Consider the following 21,131-nt stretch of genomic DNA (forward strand, 5'->3'; position numbering starts at 1 on the left):
AATAAAAACTTAAATTCACTAGGTGACTAAAGCTGATTTACTTTTTACTATTGCCATCTACTGTCACCTGGTAAATAGATTTTTTAATAAGGCTAAGACGGTGTAATTCTAAGATTGGTCCACTAGATGGCAACACCAGATCAACAAATCAACTCTCCAGCAAAACAAAAACTTACAAATACCTCACAAATCCGTCTATTTATAAACAAATATTAAATTATAATTGGGTCCAAAAGTCCTCAGTTTTTATACTGAAATCAAATTGTTCCTGTAATAATCACTATTAAATAGGGCAAAGATGAGGGAAGGACACTGGGGCAGCAAAACAATTTGCAGCTTTGTGGTCATCACCATAATATTCAACAACCCTTAATATCACACATTACACATCTATTAGGTTCTTGAAATAGGAGGACTATTGAAAACTCTTCACTTCAAAATGTACCTGACAATATTACAGGGTATTTCAGCCAGATCCACATTGAGAACACCAATCTTACCAGTTGTAGTCTCCTATGATACTGATTGTGTTGGATGCATCGGCAGCCCACGTAATGGGTCTCTGGTTGAGAACCTGGCGTAGCGTGAAGTGATGCTCGCCAGGGTCTTCAATATTTGTAAAATATTCAAATACACCAGTTTGATCAGCAAAGTTTGGAGCTTCACTAAAAAATGGGTAATCTGTTCAGAATATAAGAAATTCTCTGTTTAGTACCAAATCCTTCAGAAGCTCTCCTTGCTGATATTTTACAGTATGTCTGAAACACTTCTGAAAGTTTTTAAATAAATAAATAAAATCTAAACCAAAGTTTAGGACCTAGGTCTAATAAAGATATATTAATTTTGTATCATCATTACTAAATATCAAGATGATGAGTTCAACATATAGATGCTGCATAATATTTAATCCAGGCATCTGGTGTAGAGGAAAGGTCACGAGTTTTGAAGTAAGACCTAGATTCAAATTCGAGTTCAGTCTGTCGCCCTGGACAAGTTATTTAACTGCTCTGCACCTAAAGTTTCTTCATTTCCAGGTTTACAGGAGGACAAGAGAATTAAAGAAAAGATAACATGTACACAAGCCAGCACCTGGCAAGAGCTCAATAAGGGACAGCTTTATTATTTCTAATATCTGTCAAGCAAGGTTCCAAATCATGGGTCACAATCATCTGCCAAAAGAGCATAAGAAAGGTTCACTATATCAAGCATAAAATTTACAAATTTTCTTCTACTTCTAAACTGCAGCAAAAACCAGTTTTGGGCCTAAGTTATCAATTCCTTTTTAGTTTTACTAAATTAAATTATAGTCTCACAATAATGAATGCTGTAGAGGAGAAATTTTATATATCTTATAGCTCTTAGACCTCACGCTTTTCCAAGTGTTTTTGCATTCATTACCTCATTTGAGACATTTAGAAGGCTAACAAGTATCTCCAGAGCCTAGCTTATAATATTTAACTTTAGTTTTAAATTTATATTGTAGCTCATAAAGTACTACATTTTATATTTGAAGGTTTGAAATTGCCTCTTAGTCTTCAGGGTCACAAAATATTGGTCTTGGTGCTGGCAGAAGTTCTTCAATCTCATTATCTAGGCCATATCCCACACAGATTCGTCACTTACTGAAGGCAAAAGTCACCTTTGCTAACAGAGAACCAAGCGAGCAACAGATTTTAAAGACCCTGTGTTTCACAAAATTAATGGGTTTATCTAAGAGGCCATTTCAAAGAGTTGCAGAAAAACAAACCACCAAGCTCCTCCTGAGAATCACTGTTGTCTGTATTATAGTTGAGAGGACTCCACTACACAGTCCAAAAGGCCTTATACTCCAGCCAACTAGATCATTTCCTGAGAAAGGGAGGTGAGACCCTGTAGCAGTGACTGGGAAAGGGTGCTAGGAGTGTCCATCTTTGGTGGAACAAGCAGCTCTGCAGCAAACAGGAGCTTCAAGTGATGCTCCAGCAATGCCAGTTCCCTCCCTATTACTCTCCTGCTGCTACAGATTTTAGGAGCAGATTACAAAGCCACCTGACCCTGCCTGTGAGACCCATAAACCTACAGAACACCACCAACCAGTCAACAAATTTTGTTACTTACTCCCTAGGAATATAACTACAATGACCGTGTCTTCTAACTTTTTTCCAAGTGGTTTTCCTAGATCACCTATAACCAAAAACTTTTCTAACAACTTTAGGACAGATCTTCCTAGAAAACCAAGAAAGCTCAATTAAAAAAAAAGCACGGGATGGTATATAATGAGTTGGATCACCCAAGGACAACATAACTGCCCATAAGCATTCAGTTCACTAGCACTGCGGAAAGACAGATACGAATGTCTTAACCTCCACACAGAAGGAAGATATCAGTAATGGCTAATGGGGCAGTAGCAAAGTTACAAAGTTTAAGTTTCACCAAAAACAAATTAGAACTATAACTTTCATTCTAACAATGAACTCTATATTTTTTTCTGAAGCTGAAAAATACAGGGTCCTCAAATTTAGATTTACCATAAAGTAATGCAAAAAATTAGCCCTCCTTTTACCACATATGAGATGTAGGAGCTAAATGAATGTGCTTTTGACAGCCACTCCATCATGCACCCAGTTTGACAGGTCGAAATCAACACACTACTGTTAAATATAGAAACCAAGTTAAGTTTTAGTGAAAAATACTCACCAACATTGAAATCATCCTTATAGGTACTTGGGAAGGGCTGGGATTTTGGAGGAAGCGGGTAGCTGCCTTTGCGACCAGTGGTGAGAGTGGTGAGTGTGAACAGCTCATCTTCATGCAGGTTCAGTGTGAAACTGCCATCGCTGTCGAGGAGCTGTAAAAGAAGACACTACTGTATTCAAGACCAGGTACTACAGCTCATCTCATGTGGACAAAATAGCTTTAAAAAAATTAGCTCAAAGAAAAGTCCAAATCATTTCTGTTAGAACTTCCTAAACATTTGTGGAAAACTCACCAATATCAAGGCCCTTGGAATCTTTTTTTCCTAAGTATTTTAGAAAACTTTATAAAATTATGCTTTATAATTTTAAACAACCTTACTTCATGGAAGGAAGGACTAAATAATCTCAAAATCTATTTCTATTAGCCTATTCTTTTCCACTACACAGTAAGCTCCTTAAAGCTTGCATATATTCGATACATGCAACTAAGAGACCTGCTTTTTTCTCTCAGTAGTTTACTAAGGTAGAAAAGTCCATAAAACATCACTGTCGACCCAGCTGTTAATCACAGAAATCCTTTTACAATTAAGAGAGAAAAATCCTGCTCATTTTATGATCAATATATATTTCAACTAGCAAGTTAGGCTTATGTCACACTTACGATCTTGGCAACTTAATCTCTTTAAGTCACAATCTCCTCATCTACAAAATGAAGAAAAAATATATACCTCATAGACTGTTGTGAGGATTAAAGCAGATAATGCTTTTAAAGTGCTAAGCCCAGTGTGTGACCAATGGAAAACGCTCCCGGTATCAAAGCTGTTCTATGCTAAATGTAGATCTCTGAAGACACTGGAATCCTTTTATGAAATTTGAACAGTTTTTTTCTACTTTGAATTAAAGGAGTTATTATCCTTGTTTTAATGGTAAATTGATGATCAGATCTATGAAATACCTGATGTTACATTCAGGTGGAAGAATAACCCCAAATGACATTATTTTTCTTATGGGGAAAATCAATTTTATTATGCCATTCCTAGCAATTTGTCACACAAAAAGTAGGAACTTTTTTTTCAGAACTTAATATATAATAAGGTGTTTTATCACTGTTAGTGACTAGTTGGTTATCAGAACATTAATAATAACCAGAAAAAGTGGTAGACTTGTGTCAATTAAGTGAAATAATGTGCTTGTTTGGGCCAATTCGTTCTTTGAAACCTTTCCCCAGAAAGCACCATGGATGAAGCATGGTGGGAAGTACCTGGGATATAAAGCTAAATAAGGCAAGGTTCAGTCTTCGAGGTGTCCGGTGGCACAGGAAAAGCATTTAACTAGGTAAGCACATGGCCCTAGGTGAATATGAGCTAAGACTGGCGAGGAAGCTTCAGAGGAAGAGACACTTGAATTGAGTCTCAAAAGATGACAAAGATGAGGAGAAGCCATTCTAGGTGAAGAACACAGTATGTGCAAAGTCACAGAGGTAAATAAACAGGCATGCTATGCTTTGAAAAATGTAAGTTTAGTCTGTGAAGAGAGGCCAGTTTAACAGGACACACATCTAGGAAGAAAACCAGTCTTCTACCTTCTGGGAGGATAATGAGGGCCATGTGCTACACTAAGGAATGTGAACTTCTAAGAAAACAATCACTGAGGTCCTCTGAGCACGGTGGTCACAAAAATCAGATCTGCATTTTTGACATTTCACTCTGTAGCAGTGTGATGGGTGACCTGGAAAGTCAGACTGGAAAAACAAGAGGCAGTTTCTGAAATCCAGGAGAGAGATAATGAAGAACTGAAACAAGAAGTAACGGTGGTAATGGAGAATAAGGAGTGAGTAAGAGAAACGTGTGGATACAATTGTCTATACTTGACCACTGGCAGGATACAGAGGGTGAGTGGGAAAGACAGAGAGTCTCAAATGGGACTTAAATTTCCAACCTGGGAAGCCAGGTGATGGCGTCACCATCCACCAAGACAAACTAAATGTCTAAGAGCTAAACACATCTATAAACACACAAACTTATAAAAATAAAAATTCTTAATTAATGACATTTCTGTGCCGTTTTACTGTTTTACTGTTGGAATACCCAAAATATAAGAATTTACTTTAAAATTACCCATAGAGAATCCAGCTGCTTAAAAAGAAATCTTTCGGATGTTTTTCCAAGTTTGGTATACCATACCTGTAGCTCTGGTATTTCACTCTGTAAAGAAAAGACAAAAAAGCATGGCTAAGTAATTCATCACATCCTCTTGAGGATTTCCAAAATCAGTACCAGCAAGAATGTACCAATGACAATATTATCTCTATTTATCAGGAGAACCACCTCAAATATTAAATAATAATATTTTTAAAAATAGGAAAACATTGTTCAAGAAAATACTTTATTCTCTAAACACTAAAGAATTTTGGCAAATGATAAAAAAATTACAGTGTCTTTGCTTCAGAAACATTCATTACTGTACCTGTGTAATAACTTCTAAATTAAAATAACTTTCTGGTATTAAAAAACAATTCTTATGCCATTAGTAATCAGAAAGGGTACTGCAGTTTCTCAATTCAAACCTAACAATTCACAGAAATAGCAAGTATCTGGTACTTTTAAAAAATATTTTTGGCATAGTATACTGTAAATATCAATGCTTGAAAATTCCCTACAGCATACAATGCTTCCACCACCAAGAACAACTTTCTTGCAAGTGACTTTTGTAAGTGTTCCTCAAAGTCACAGAGCATTTTACCTCCTACTGGCTTCTGTCCTGTTAGATTAAAGCAAGTCAGAAGACAGAAGACACCAGGGCCTCTGTCAATTCATATGCAAACTGTTAAAAGTTCTTAATATAAGGCTTCACTTAAGAACTACTGGCCTGTGACAGAATATATAAATTCTTAAATCAAAACCAAAATAAAGTTAAACATATTTACTTACAAAAGATCCCTTAAGAACAAAGGTGGCAAATTGTTGTGACACATTGAAATAAGGAAGAAATGGCCGTATGCACTTAGAATGTTTATGACTCTGAAAAAAAAAATCACATACATTATCCAAATGATATATAAGCTACCTTAGGGGAAAAAAAAGTTCAATAGTTAATGCCCAAGATTAACAGAAATTAACATAAACTAGATAACAAATATGAGTTTATTTCACATTTTTAAAGACTTTTTTATAATATAATCTTACTGAATGTGTGTTGTATGTTCCTAGTCAAACGCAAAGGTCAATGGCATTTCAACTGGATCAAATTTTGAATTCATAGCTAAACTGTAGAGACATATGGCATACAGATTAATTTTTTGTTATAACTGTTTTCCAACTAAAATACATCAAATAAAAAGCAAAAGTAAGGATGTTTTCACTGAAAAGACATCTCATCTAAATATAACTTTCGTTCTCATGTAAGTATATATATATACGTATGGGTGTGTATATATAGTATATATAGATATCAAATACACACTAAGGTCAGCTAAATATATGTAACATAGTTCTCACATTGACATTACTGTTTACTAAATAGTCAGCAATTCTTTGGGCTGGAATCAAAAGAAGTATGAGACATAATCCCTACTTTAAGAGATTCCACAGTCACAGAATACTTACAGTACACAGTTCTATTTCAGGCTTTGCAGACAATTAAAAAATTACTTTCATAATCAGAGATTTCAATACCCATCTCTTAGTAATTGATAGTACAACTAGATGGACAATCAGCAAGGATATAAGAGATTTGAACAACACTACCAAACAACATGCCATCTATAAATGCCTCCATCTAGCAACAGCAGGATGCACATTCTTTTCAAGCGCACATGGAACACTGACCAAACTACACCATACTCTGATCCATAAAGCAAGTCCTCATAAATACAGGAAGATTCAAGTCACACAAAGTACTTTTTTAACCACAAGAGAATTAAATCAGAAATGAATAACTGAAAACCTTCTGGAAAAGTCAAAAATATTTACAAACTATCAAATTTCTAAATAATCAATAGATCAAAGGAAAAATAAAAAGAGAAATTAGAATTTTCAGCTTTATGAAAATGAAAACACAACATATCACAATTTGTGGTATGCCACTAAAGCAATACTTAGGAGGACATTTACAGCACTAAATACCTAGATTAGAAACCAAGAAAGGATTTGAGAGTTCAGCTTCTGTCTTGAGATACTAGAAAAATAGGAGCAAATTTTAAAAGATTACAAATTGGGTTCAGTGTATACTGCTTGGCGGATGGGTGAACCAAAATCTCACAAATCACCACTAAAGAACTTATGTAACCAAATACCACTTGTTCCCCAAAAAACTGTGGAAATAAAATTTTTTAAAAAAGTAAAAATAAAAATAAAGAAAAAACCAAAATAGGCAAAGAAAATAATAATGAGCAAAGAAGAATCAATTAAACAAAAACAAATTTAAAAACCACAAGAAAGTAATAAAACCAAAAGCTGATTCTTCGAGAAGATCAATACAGTTGAAAAACTTCTAGCCAGACTAATAAAAAATCAGGTTAAGAGAAAACATACATTTCAACAATAAGAAAGGTGACATCACTAGAGATTAGAGATTTACCTAGGGTGAGAGGCAAGGCATGAAATAGCTTCAAACCTTTTCTTAAAGGAATTGATATTTGACACAGAGCATAGAGAGGTTTAAGACTAATCTTGTTCTAAAAAATAATGGAAGTTTTGGTGAAAAGAAAAGAAGAGACCAGTAGCTTCACTACAGGCATAAGCTAAACCACAGCCCAGTGTAATATCCTGTTGAGAACCACCAGCCTAGTATCCTGTTGCTCCACTAAAAATGACAGTATCACAAGACAGTTTCTTTAATGTCCGTTGCTGACCCCTGGAAAAAAATTCAGCTTTTATATAGTCAACATTCTTTATATCTGAAGGATGAAAAACAGCACAAAAATCTTGAAAACTATGAAGTCCCAGAATCTATTGGTTCTCCAGATCTTAGTGGTCATTTCTTAGCAAACTGTATGAATAGACATGTTCATGTGAAAGATGACTTACGTACATTCTGTTTCTGAAACACAGAATATAGAATCCCAGAAGATTCACTCCTTTGGACTGAGTGATGTAACTAGCTCTAATATGCAAATATGTGGATTTAAAAGCACGGTTCTGCATTTAACTGAAAAGTATCAAAAGCTTCTCAGTGAAAATAAAATTATAGATGAACAGCCTAAACATCAGTCAGATATATGTGGTCAGAACTTTAACACAAATTTGTTTCAGTTAGGCCACAAATGTGCAGCTATGTTGGATTTGGTTTCTAGTACTAAACAAATTAATATAGGGCCTGAAGTGGTACAAAGAGAGTGTGTGCCAACAGAATATCATGAAATACAAAACCAGTGTTTGGGACTATTTTCCTTGAACACAGTAGACAAGCCAAGGTCTGACGCAGCAGTTAGGAAGGTCTCAGACCTTAAAATGTCAACTGATACCGAACTTCTCTGTATAATTACCTCCAGCCAGGTTGCTTTTTTAGCTCAAAAGAAAGATAAAGGGTGGAGTCCTACAAATAAAGGGAATGTAAACATGGAGACTGAACCAAAGGCAAGTTATGGGGAGATAAGAATACCCGAAGAGAATTCGATTCAACTTGATGATTTTACAGAAGCATATGAAAGTGGACAAAACTAAGCATATTCTCTTGAACATTTTAGTCCTGTTTGTCCTAAAACAGAAAATAGCCACATTCACATAAACTCTGATAAAGGTCCTGAAGAAAATACAGGATCTCAAGAACTTTTCAGTTCTGAAGATGAACTGCCACCAAATGAGATACGTATTGAGTTGTGTAGCTCAGGAATACTGTGTTCCCAATTAAATACCTTCCACAAAAGTGCTATTAAAAGAAGCTGCACCTCTAAAGATAAAGTGGGCCAGTCTGAAGCTCTGTCTAGAGTCCCTCAAGTAGCTAAGAAAATGAAGTTGATTTCTAATGCAGGAGATTCTGCTGCAGAAATGGATCAGAGGAATGTGTCTGAATTTAAGGGTATTAAAAAAAGTCATTAATAAAGAACTGATTCTAAAAGCCAAAAGTATCATTGTTTAGTCATGGTGCTATCTCCATGCCATGTGAAGGAAATAAACATAAAATTCGGACCAAATTCTGGCTCTAAATTGCCTTTAGCAACAGTTACAGTAATTGATCAATCAGAAACTAAGAAGGTTTTTCTGTGGAGGACTGCAGCATTTTGGGCATTTACAGTGTTTCTTGGAGATATAATTTTACTCGCAGATGTTGTTATTCATGAGGACCAATGGGTTGGCAAGACAGTACTACAATCAACATTTAGCAGTCAGTTATTAAATCTTGGGAGTTATTCATCTATTCAGCCTGAAGAATATTCCAGTGTAGTTAGTGATTTGTACTTCAAGACTTACTGGCACATGTGTCCTCAAAATATTCGTACCTCAGAGATCTTCCTCCGAGGCAGCCTCAGAGGGTGAACAGTATAGACTTTGTAGAATTGGAGCACCTTCAGCCTGATGTATTAGTCCACACAATACTAAGAGTTGTTGATTTCACTATACTGACAGAGGCAGTATACAGTTATAGAGGACAGCAGCAGAAAAAAGGTATGTTAACAGTGGAACAGGCCCAAGATCAACATTATGTGCTTGTATTATGGGGTCCTGGAGCAGCCTGGTACCCTCAACTTCAAAGGAAAAAAGGTTATATTTGGGAATTTAAATATCTTTTTGTTCAGCGCAATTACACACTAGAAAACCTAAAATTGCATACAACGCCTTGGCCATCCTGTGAGTGCTTGTTTGATGATGACATAAAGGCAATTACATTTAAAGCAAAATTTCAAAAAAGTGCACCCTCCTTTGGGAAAATATCAGACTTAGCAACCCACCTAGAGGATAAGTGTTCAGGAGTGGTTCTAATTAAAGCCCAGATTTCAGAGCTGTCATTTCCTATTACGGCAGCTCAGAAGATAGCTCTAAATGCTCACAGTTCTCTGAAGAGTATTTTTTCTTCTCTTCCCAACATCGTATATACTGGCTGCGCAAAATGTGGATTGGAACTAGAAACAGATGAGAACAGGATCTACAAACAATGTTTTAGCTGCTTGCCATTTACTATGAAGAAAATATACTATAGGCCAGCCTTAATGACTGTAGTTGATGGAAGACATGATGTCTGCATCCGTGTAGAATCAAAGCTGATAGAGAAGATTCTTCTCAACATTTCTGCAGACTGCCTCAATAAGAGTGATAGTTCCTTCCTCAGAGATCACCTATGGGATGGTCATGGCAGACCTGTTCCACTCCTTGTTGGCAGTCAGCGCAGAACCTTGTGTATTAAAGATTCAGAGCCTTTTTGTGTTAGATGAAAACAACTATCCATTACAACAAGATTTCTCCCTCCTGGATTTTTATCCTGACATTGTAAAGCATGGAGCCAATGCCCTTCTCTGAGGCCAGAGGAAGAAACTGCAGGCATTTCAAGGAAGAAGTACGGAAATGATTTGTCTTTTGAAGTAAATGAATGATAGGGCTTTTGCTTTGGATTTTTTATTAAATATATTTTACAAAGAGAATTGCACTAGATATATAAATTAAAACTTTTTTCTAAGAAAATCCTGTGAGGTTTAAAAAGATTGTTTTTTTTTTTTGGTTTCTTCCTTTCTTCTGGAGAAATGATCTACCAGTCAAGGCAATATGTAGCAGATCCCTGGGAATTAAAGGTTTGCCCATTTGTTCACTGTATTTAGTCCCTGCTACGTTCCAGGCATTTTACTAAGTATGAGGAACCACAGGGAAGACATTCCCTCAGAAACTGCTGCAGTGCTTTCGCTTAGCCCTACCTAAAAACCGTCAATGTGAAATCATTTCCTTGATTACAACTAAACATGATAATGGATTAGTTTATATAAACCTATGTTTAGACAAGTTCAAGACAGGCGTGTTTTTCTATAAAAAGCATTGAAAATGAAGGAAATGAGATCATGTTTCAATTTATTAAAGCGGGGAAGAGTGTTCTGTGGTTAGTTTGTCTAGGATTTGAATGCCTTACTGAATGTATTTACCAGCAAACATGTAGCAATCTGTTCTCTCGTTGTGATTGTAGAAGAAGCTCATGTAAAATGATAGTCATTAATGAGGAAGTATGGAGTGGTACTTATTCTGTAAGTTCAGAGTATGCCGAGTGTTAACAGATTATCATATTGCCTGAAAATAAATTTATGATGACATAAAAAAAAGTGACAGTTAAAAAAAAAACATCTCCTGTGGTCAGAAGAAAACTAAAACAGTAACCTCACACCACCCCTGAAAATGAGCTAGAATTTAATTGGATCAGTCTTTGGAACAATTTAAGTCCCCAGTGTTTAAAACAACACAGAAATCCACCAGCAATTAATGTAACTTACAGTGAGGTGTGATCAAGGAACCAGACAGAGTACTGGAAAAACCAATGTCATCCCAAGGGTGACTGTGGATATACCCAAAGCCACATTCTCCAAGGAGCAACATTTCAGGCTTTACAGTGTGTGGGAGGTAAGAGGGAGGGAACAGAGTTAACTAAAATACTCCAACAAATCACTAAATAAATAAATAAACAACAACAAGCCTCAAGGGGGAGAGGATCAATGCCCAGAGTTGCTAGCATATATTATATATGAGTTGCTACCATATATTATATATAAGGTCCAGTTTCCAACAATACACAAAAAAATGAGACATTCAAAGTAATAGGCATTATTTCATTCTTTTCTATGGCTGAAGAGTATTTTATGGTATATATATATATATATACATATTTATATATTTCCTTTATCCCTCATTGGTTGATGGGCATTTAGGTTGATTCCATATCTTTCAATTGTGAATTGTGCTACAACAAACATTATGTGGGCAGGTGACTTTTTGACACAGTGACTTCTTTTCTTTTGGGTAGATACCCAGTAGTGGGATTGCAGGAATGAATGGTAGATCAATCTACTTTAGTTCTTTGATAAATCTCCACATTGTTTTCCATATAGGTTGTACTAACTTACATTCTCACCAGCAGTGGATAAGCATTCTCTTTTCACCACATGCATGCCAACATCTATTGTTTTTTGATGTTTCTTAATGGCCATTCTGGCTGGAGTAAGGTGGTATCTCACTGTGGTTCTAATTTGCATTTCCCTGATGATTAGTGATGTTGAGCATTTTTTTTCATCTGTTTTTTGGCTATTTGTATATCTTCTTTTGAGAAATGTCTATTCATGTCACCTGCCACTTTTCAATGAGATTTGTGTTTTTCTTGCTGGTTTGAGTTCCTTATAGATTCTGGATGCTAGTCTTTTGTCAGATGCATAATTTGTAAATGTCTTCTCCCATTCTGTAGGTTGTCTGTTTACTCCAATGACTCTTTGCTTTGCAGAAGCTTTTTAGTTTAATTAGGTCCCATTTATTTATTTTTGTTTTGCTGTATTTGCTTTTAGGATCTTAGTCATAAATTATTTGCCTAGGCCAATGTACAGAAGAATTTTTCCTAGATTTTCTTCTAGAATTTTTATGGTTTCAGGTCTTAGATTGAAGCCTTTAATCTATCTTGAGTTAATTTCTGTATCTGCTGAGGTGAGAGGTAGGGATGCAGTTTCATTATTCTATATGTTGCTATCCAATTTTCCCAGAACCATTTATTAAATAGGATGTCCTTTCCCCAAAGTTATATTTTTGAATGCTTTGTCAAAGATCAGTTGGTTTTAAGTATTTGGCTTTATTTTTGGGTTCTCTATTCTGCTCTATTGATATATGACTGCTAGATCTGATAAATGAATTCAGTAAAGTTTCAAGTTACGAAATCAATGTACACAAATAATGTACATAAATCAGCAGCACTGCTATATACCAATAATGACAAAACTGAGAATCAAATCAATAACTCAATCTCTTTTAGAATAGCTACAAAAAATATATAAGAATATACTTAACCAAGAAACAACCGTTCTAAAAGGAGAACTGTTATACAAAACACGGCTGAAAGAAATAATAGATGATGCAAACACATGGAAATACATCCCATGCTCATGGATTGGAAGAATCAATATTGTGAAAATGAGACCACAATGCCCAAAGCAATCTACATATTCAGTGTAATTCCTATCAAAATACCAACATCATCTTTCACAGAATTAGAAAAAACAATCCTAAAATTCATATGGAACCAAAAAAGAGTCCAAACAGCCAAAGCAATCCTAAACAAAAAGAACAACCTGGAGGTATCACATTATCTAACTTCAAATTATACTACAAGGCTATAGTAACCAAAACAGCATGTTATTGGTTTAAAAACATATAAATGTATGTATAAAGTAACAATGTCCTATTGAGTTTGCAGCACGCTGTGTTGTGATATGTGTGCTAATAATAGAACAAAAGGAGAAAGGGAACAGAGCAACAAGGGAATTCAGCATAAACTACTGTAATTCGGTTAGTTTAAATCTGAGGTGAGTCCAATAAGTTAAGATGTATATGGTAAGCCCCAGAAAAATCACTAAAAAATAACTCACAAAAATATAGTGAATAATTAATATTGTTAACACAGCCATACTACCCAAAGCAATCTACAGATTTAATGTAATATGTATCAAAATGCCAAGGACATTCTTCACATAAATAGAAAACACAACCATAAAATTTATATAGGAACACAAAAGACCACAAACAGTCAATGCAACCCCGAGCAAAAAGAACAAAGCTGAAGGCATCACACTACCTGACTTCAACATATACTAAAAGGCTATAGTAACGATTAATAAAACAGCATGGTTTTGGCAAAAGCAGACACACAGACCAATGGAACAGAATAGAAAGTCCAGAAATAAATTCATGCCCTATGACCAACTAATTTTCAACAAAGGTGCCAAGAACACACTGGGAAAAAGGACAGTCTCTTCAATAAACAGCACTGGGAAAAATGGATAGCCCCATGCAGAAGAATGAAACTGGACCCCTGTCTCTCACAATATACACAAGTCAACTCAAAATTGATTACATACTTAAATATAAAACCTGAAACTATGAAACTAGAAAAAAAAACAAAGGGAAAGTGCTTTATGACAATGAGCTGGGCAAGAATTTTTTAAATAAGACCTCAAAAGCACAGACAACACAAAAACAGACAAAGGGGATGACATCAAACTGAAAAGCTTTTGCACAGCAAAAGAAACAAAGTAAAACAGCCTACAAAATGGGAGGAAATATCCACAAATTATACATGAGACAAGGGGTTAATATCTAGACTATATAAAGAACTTAAACAACAACAACAAAATAGCCCAATTTAAAATTGGGCAAAAGACTGTAATAGACATTTCTCAGAAGAAGACATACAAATGGCCAACGGGTACATGAAAAAATACTCAACATCACTAATCATCAGGGAAATGCAAATCAAAACCACAATGGGATACCACTTCCCTCCACTTAGAATGGCTATTACCAAAAAAACAAAAGAAAACACGTGTTGGTGAGGATGTGGAAAAAAAGAAATACTTACTTAATGTTGGTGGGGTTGTAAATTGGTACAGCCACTATGAAAAACAGTGTGGAGATTCCTAAAAAATTAAAAATAGGCGGGGCACATGGTGGCTCACGCCCATAATCCCAGCACTTTGGGAGGCTGAGGCGGGCAGATCACTTGAGGTCAGGAGTTTGAGAACAGCCTGGCCAACACGATGAAACCCTGTCTCTACTAAAAATACAAAAATGAGCCAGGTGTGGTGGCAGACGCCTGTAATCCCAGCCACTCGGGAGGCTGAGGCAGAAGAATCACTTGAACCCAGGAGACAGAGGTTGCGGTGAGCCGAGATTGCACTACTGTACTCCAGCCTGGAAGTGCAGAGTAAGATTCTGCCTCAAAAAATAAATAAATAAATAAATAAATAAAAGTAGAACTACCATATGATCCAGTAATCCCACTACCGTGTATATATCCCCCCAAAATAAAATATGTATGTTGAAGAGGTATCTGCACTCCCATGTTTATTAAAACACTATTTACAATAGCCAAGATATGGAATCAACCTGAGTGTTCAACAATGAATGCATGAATAAAGAAAATGTGATATATATATACACAATGGAGTATTATTAGTCATAGAATGAAATCCTGATATTTGCAACAACATGGAGGAATATGGAGGATATCATGTTAAGTGAAATAAGCCAGACACAATAAGACAAATACCTCATGATCACACTTACATGTGGAATTAAAAAAAAGAAGAGTTGATATCACAGATGCAGAGAGTAGAACAGTGGTTACCAGACACTGGGGTGGGGCTGGGAAGGGAAGGACAGGAAGAGGTCGGTCAACGGGTACAAAGTAACTATTGGACAGGAGGTGTGAGTTCTGGTGTTTTATTGCACACTAGGGTGAAGATGGTTAACAGTAAGGTTTTGTGTATTACAAAACAGCTAGAAGAGAGGCTTTTGAATGCTTTCATCACAAAGGAATGATAAATTCATGAGGTGATGGGCATACCCTGATTTGATCATTATACCACATGTATGTATCAAAACATTAAAACTGTACCCTGTGTCAATAAAAAATAAAAATATGACAAAGTTGAATTACTCACATTTCCTCACTTCAAAATTTATCAGATAGCTACAGTACCTAAGACAGTGTGGTGCTCACGTTAGGACAGATATATAGGTCAATAGAAAAAAATTGAGGTTCTAGAAATAAACCCTCAAATTTATTGCCAATTGATTTTCAACAAAGGTGCCAAGACAATTCAATGAAAAAGGAATAGTCTTTTCAAAAAATAGTGCAGGGACAACTAGATATCAAAATGCAAGAGAATCAAGTTGGACACACATATAACCCCAGTTAAGAAAGAAAATGGACCAAAAACCTAAATTTAAGATTTAAAACTCTAAAACTCTTAAAGGAATACATAAATATAAATCTTCAGAACCTTGAATTAGGCAATAGCTTCTTACATATGACACCAAAAGCACAAGAAACAAAAGAGAAAACAAAGTGGGCTTCATCACAATTTAAAACTTTTTTTAATTCAAAGGGTACCATGAAGAAAATGAAAGACAACCCATACAAAGGGAGAAAATACCTGCGAATTATATTTCTGATAAGGACTTTTTATATAGAATAAAGAATACTTATGACTCAATAATAAAAACACAAATATCCCAATTTAAAAATGGGTAGGGTTTAAATAGACATTTCTCCAAAAAAGATATACTACTAGCCAATAAGCACATGAAAAGATCCCCACATCATTAGTCCCTAGGAAAATGCATATCGAACTACAATAACATAGCACTTCACATTCACTAGGATGGCTATAATCAAAGGCATGGACAATAAGAACTGTTGGGGAGGATGTGGAGAATTGTAAGCTTCATAAACTGCTGGTGGCAATGTAAAATGGTGCAGTAACTTTGGAAAACAATTTGGTAGTTCCTCAAAATCCTAAAGACAGAGTTACCATGTGACCCAGCAATTCCACTCCTACATACATACCCAAGAGAACTGAAAACACGTCCACAGAAAAACTTGTACACATATGCTAATCCACACCATTAGTCAAAACAGCCATGATGGGGTTCAAGACACACTCCCCGCAAATATTTTAAAGTGAAATAATTTGAGAAAAATGCAGAAGCAGGAAGTTTACTCTCTGACCTTCTCCTTTCTCCTCTGAAGCAGGTCGTAAGACCCTCATTCAACAGGTGCTCTCCCTATATTCCTTATCTCTGAAGACAGTTTCTGGTGAAGATGATGAGATGCCTACTCACTCTAAGAGCCTGCAGATGAGATCCTGAGACACTGACAAAAAGCTGGCAGAAAGGTAAGAATTCTCACCAAGGCCTGCTCTTCTGGATCTCTGTCTGAAGTACCCGATTGAGAGAAGACAATTAAAAAAACAAACAAACAAACAAAAACCTCCTCATCCCTTCCTCTCCAAATTCAGATTCACAGAAGAAAAACATTCGTTTGGTTTGTGACCCTTGTATAAATTTAGTTTTGGGTACTCATTACCTGTAGATCCCTTCCTTCCCAGGGTCAGCTATTGCTTTCCTATTTGTCTCATTTTGTGTACTGAGAACCTGGCTTGACTACCCACCTGTCAGGGATGTGTGAGCTGTGTTTTGTGTATGCAGGCAGCCAACTTCAAGCCAACCCAAGAATATAACTGGACAAAAATGTGATTTGCACCCTATTTGCAGCTAGTTTACCAACTATCGCCAGCTCTGACAGGGAGTGGGGAGTAGGGAGGTTATCTAGGTCTTTCTTTTGACTATCCTCGGGAGTGGTTCTAGGTCTTTGGAGGATCACTTCTCAGCCTTCTGACTATGATGAAGTGTAGATTTTGGGAGGGCTGCATCTTTTTACACCCTCTTTTGAGGATCCTCTTCATCCATGGTAAGACATAAAAGGCTTATTGGTTTGTGTTGTGAGTCACTTAATAGATACCTTTGGTTTAAAAAGGTCAATACTGCCAGGAATATTTACTGTTTGTCCTGGCTCAAACCTGATAGTAGGATATTTGAAAGAATTTGTTTTTTAAGAGTCTGTGGTCAGGAGTTTGCCAAACTGTAGGCTGACATTCAGAACCTGATATGAAACACACACACACACACACACACACACACACACACACACCATTTTTTTAAGGCTACTCTGTTCTCTGTTTTGGATCTTGCTTCTCCCATGGGAACTTAGTTGCTAGAAATCCTTCTTCACAAAGCCCTGCTGACTATATGCACTTTCTATTCTGTCTACCTCCTTCTTATTGGAACTTCATTGACCTCTTTGGGAAGCTTGAGATCTCCCCACACTGGCACCTCTCAGACTTCTTCTTCTCTCCATTGGCTTCTGCTTCTGCTTCCACATTTTTTCACCTTCATTCTTTCATTCAGTTCCCTTGAATCCTTGATATGTCCGCTTTCAAGCCCCTACCTCCTCCCATGCCTCTGTCCACCTGTCAGACCTATTCCCTTCCTACTCAAGCCCCTCAATCACTTGAATTTAAGCTCCTTGCTCTCAATAGACTTAAGATTTCCCCAAAACAACCTGAGGATGAAAAAGGAAAAAGCCACAGCCTCCATAAGGTTACATATCAGGGCAAGGGAAGGTTGTGAAGGTCTTCTCCACAAATATTGGTACACAGGTAACCTTAATTTTATCCCAATTGCCAGGAACAAAGTGGAGAAAAGATGAGAGCTGACTATTTTGTACAAATCAGTGAGTTGTGTGCTATGTTTTACGACTCATGGCTAAAATTTTTTAAATGAAAGCCATAAGATCTTGGCATCTGTCTGTATGTTTATGTATTTACATGTAAAACAAAAGCATTCAGTTTTGTATAATGTTATTTTTCCAACAGTAAAGAAGTGAGTTAATCCAATAGTAACAACAAAAGTTTACCATGGTTTCAATGATGATGGTGAGGTTCCCTAAGCCATCAGTCAGAGCTACGTAGCTTCCTCCTTTCTCTAAATGGCCAACTGTCTTCAGGTAATACCAGCCAGGTTGAGTAAACTGAGTGGTATGAGCTATAGAAAAACAGAAAGTTCCAAATAAGACAAAAATGGTAATAATAGTATTTCTTTTGGGAAAAAAAAAAGCTGTATATCAATTTGAGTCTGATTCATCCAAACAAGCTATTTTCTATTTTGGAGGAATATATCTGTCAACCTCATGTTTAAATTTTTAAATAATTAATCTAGATAAATGGTACAATTGCAAGAAGATTCCTGGAATGATGGGTAAAAATAAATGAACCTGTCAGTTCAAGAATATGATCAGTCTTTTTTTTAAGAACAAAATAGTTATTCCCCCCCAACCTTGGTTCATCACTATTTAACCCATCCTAAAATAGCTACCAAAAAAAGGTTTAAAAAGTTAATAATGAATTTCAGAAACTAACTTTATGATTTCAAACGTATTTATTTCCACCACATGTACATTTATTGGTCACCTCCTAAGCTCGTCCTGAAAATGCACTAAGCAATATACCGTGTCCCAAGCCTTGGAAAAGTCACAAAATTAAGAGTACATTAGTTCATCTAGATAATGTGGGGCCAACAATTTCAACATTCAAGGGGCTGATATACAAGTCTAACCTTAATTTTCTCATATAATTCTCAATATTAGAATATACAAGTCAAATATACAAGTCTAACCTTAATTTTCTCATATTTTTGGAGGGACAATTTAAGGAGTTTAGAATAATATCATGATTACATGATTAATATGATTACAAATCGGTCTTAGGAGAGCACAACTAAAAGGGAAAACCACCAAATTTAAGTTTAAAATAAAAACAAATTCACTCCAAATTCATAATTTTCTTCTGAAAGCATTTTACCTTTAAAGAAATTAGCTTTTTAGAAAGATTGTTAGGATTTTAAAATCAAATGGTAATAAATGTTTATAATCTTTTACAAAAAAACTGCAGAAAAAAATTCAACATTATTCAGCAACAGATTTTGTTACTTTGTTTAAAATATAATCACTATTAGTATGGTTATATCTCCTCATGAAAAAGTGACACTATGCCATCCATCCCTGCATAATCTGTTTCCCTTGTGACTAATGAATGATACTGCAGTAAAACTTTTGTGTTTCAATAAAAATGGATGTATTATCTATAGCCCTGTTCATTGTTTCTGAGCTATGTAAATTATGTCTTGTCTGGTAGAAATTTAACTAATTTCTTCCCTGTTGTGGGAAACCCAATTTGCCTCCATTGACAATTCATCTCCAATTCCCTTATGCTACAAAAATTTGTGCTATGTTGACTTTTCATTTGAACTGTTTCTAACATCTGTCATCTGCCAGGATCCTTCATATCATCTGAGTAACATAAAATCTTCAGTATGTGCTCATTTTTAAAATCTTTATGAGCTTTACATTGTTACCCATTTTGAAATTTACTTTTTCACAACCCACATTTCACAGATTTAGGGGACAATATAAAGCCATATTTCACATAACTTTCATGTTTACTCATTCATTTGATGATTCAATAAATACAGTATTTTTAATCATCTACCTTTGATTTTGCTAGCATACTATTCTAATTGAAACTCTATTAATATAAAAGAACAAAGTGTCTTCAAAGCTAATCTTAAGACTTCTAGATACTCTGTTTATAAATACATAATCTTATTAGCAATTATCATCATTTGTAATTATATCCTTAGATGATTATTTATTTCTGTCTCTATCCCTCCACAGCTCCTCTTTTCCCTCTCTCTCCCCCTCCTCTCCTACACTTTTCTAAAAGCCTGGTCTTAGAATAAGCAGAGAGTAGTCTAGTTACCCAAAATATTCTTATAAAACACTGGCAAATCTTGCTTAGAGACACATACGTAAAACACGCATAGACACACAGTTTATAGAATCTTCTCTAAGTGTTTTTCTGCTTTGTCTCTTAGAGGAGAATTTGGGAGTGAGAGATGGAACTGAACCATACCTGATACCCAGACAGGAGAGTCTACCACGTAGTGCCCACTCCATGGCTCCTGGGCCGTCATCAACCCGCATCTCCCATAAGGCAGCTGTTCATAGTAACTAGCCACTAAATTCCATGCGATTGTGCTAAAAGATTTGATAAAAAAGAAACACCAAGACAACTTGTGATAAAAATGTAAATGTCTAAAAACCTGGAGTAAAAAGACTTTATCATAGTAATACACATCTACATAAATGACAATAAAAGGATCAGCCAAAATAAGAAAATATAAGTTGTCTAAATTTATTCACATTTTGAAAAATCCAGTGTTGGGTACATTTTAATATTTTTAATGGTGAATCACATGATAAAAAATACAAATGTATTATGTGCAAGATTTTTACTAAACAGTGGTATAGCCAGAAGATGAATCATGCCTTACCAATACCCAACACATCACAAATTTGAGTCAAATACAAATAAAGGCTTTGTGCATACCTACTTTCCTTTCGACAGTCAGCCTTCTTAATGCCCCAGTTTTATGACATAATTTTTATGAATTTGACTCTGAACTGTCCCAAAGTTTTACAATTGAGAATTATTAGAGTCAGACTGCCTGGGTTTAAACCATGGTTTCACCACTTAACCTCTCTGTAAAATGAGGATAATAATTATATCTCTCTCATGTGAGTTTGTAAGGATTAAATGTACTAATGCATAGAAGAGTATGGAACAAGGTCTGGGCTGTAGTATTGCTATTAAATATGATTCCACTTCATCTATAAGTAGTAATTGAATCCGATTGCTGATCTGCTTTGTGGCCCATTCTTTCTCAGATGATCAGGCCCTAACAGTCCAGAGCAGGTGCTAAACCCTAAAACTATGACTCTCTGCTTCTCAGGAAATCCAAGGACAAAAGGGAAGTTCTTGAACTTGGTATTGTTGGGTCCCTCACAGATTAAAAAAACAAAGCTTACCCACAGAATTTTATTTTTCCT

General features: G+C 35.7%; 1 protein-coding gene and 1 pseudogene across 4 annotated transcripts in view; one reads left to right on the forward strand and one right to left on the reverse strand.

The window, feature by feature from the left end:
* Positions 1-21,131, reverse strand: part of GALC (galactosylceramidase) — a 60,725-nt gene that overhangs the window by 12,225 nt on the left and 27,369 nt on the right. For 3 of the 4 annotated variants that reach the window (XM_024231623.3, XM_054530346.2, XM_054530348.2), the window contains 6 exons: positions 20,155-20,279; positions 18,102-18,229; positions 5,606-5,695; positions 4,793-4,879; positions 2,677-2,827; positions 501-681 (listed from right to left, as the gene is read on the reverse strand). In XM_024231623.3, the coding sequence (XP_024087391.3) occupies positions 501-681; positions 2,677-2,827; positions 4,793-4,879; positions 5,606-5,695; positions 18,102-18,229; positions 20,155-20,279 (762 nt within the window). The remainder of the gene's footprint in view (positions 1-500; positions 682-2,676; positions 2,828-4,792; positions 4,880-5,605; positions 5,696-18,101; positions 18,230-20,154; positions 20,280-21,131) is intronic. The other variant, XR_008513152.2, reaches the window with a different exon arrangement.
* Positions 7,473-10,201, forward strand: LOC100937117 (shieldin complex subunit 2-like; annotated as a pseudogene).

This window comes from Pongo abelii, chromosome 15 (genome assembly GCF_028885655.2).
Source record: "Pongo abelii isolate AG06213 chromosome 15, NHGRI_mPonAbe1-v2.0_pri, whole genome shotgun sequence".
Classification (NCBI taxonomy): Eukaryota; Metazoa; Chordata; class Mammalia; order Primates; family Hominidae; genus Pongo; species Pongo abelii.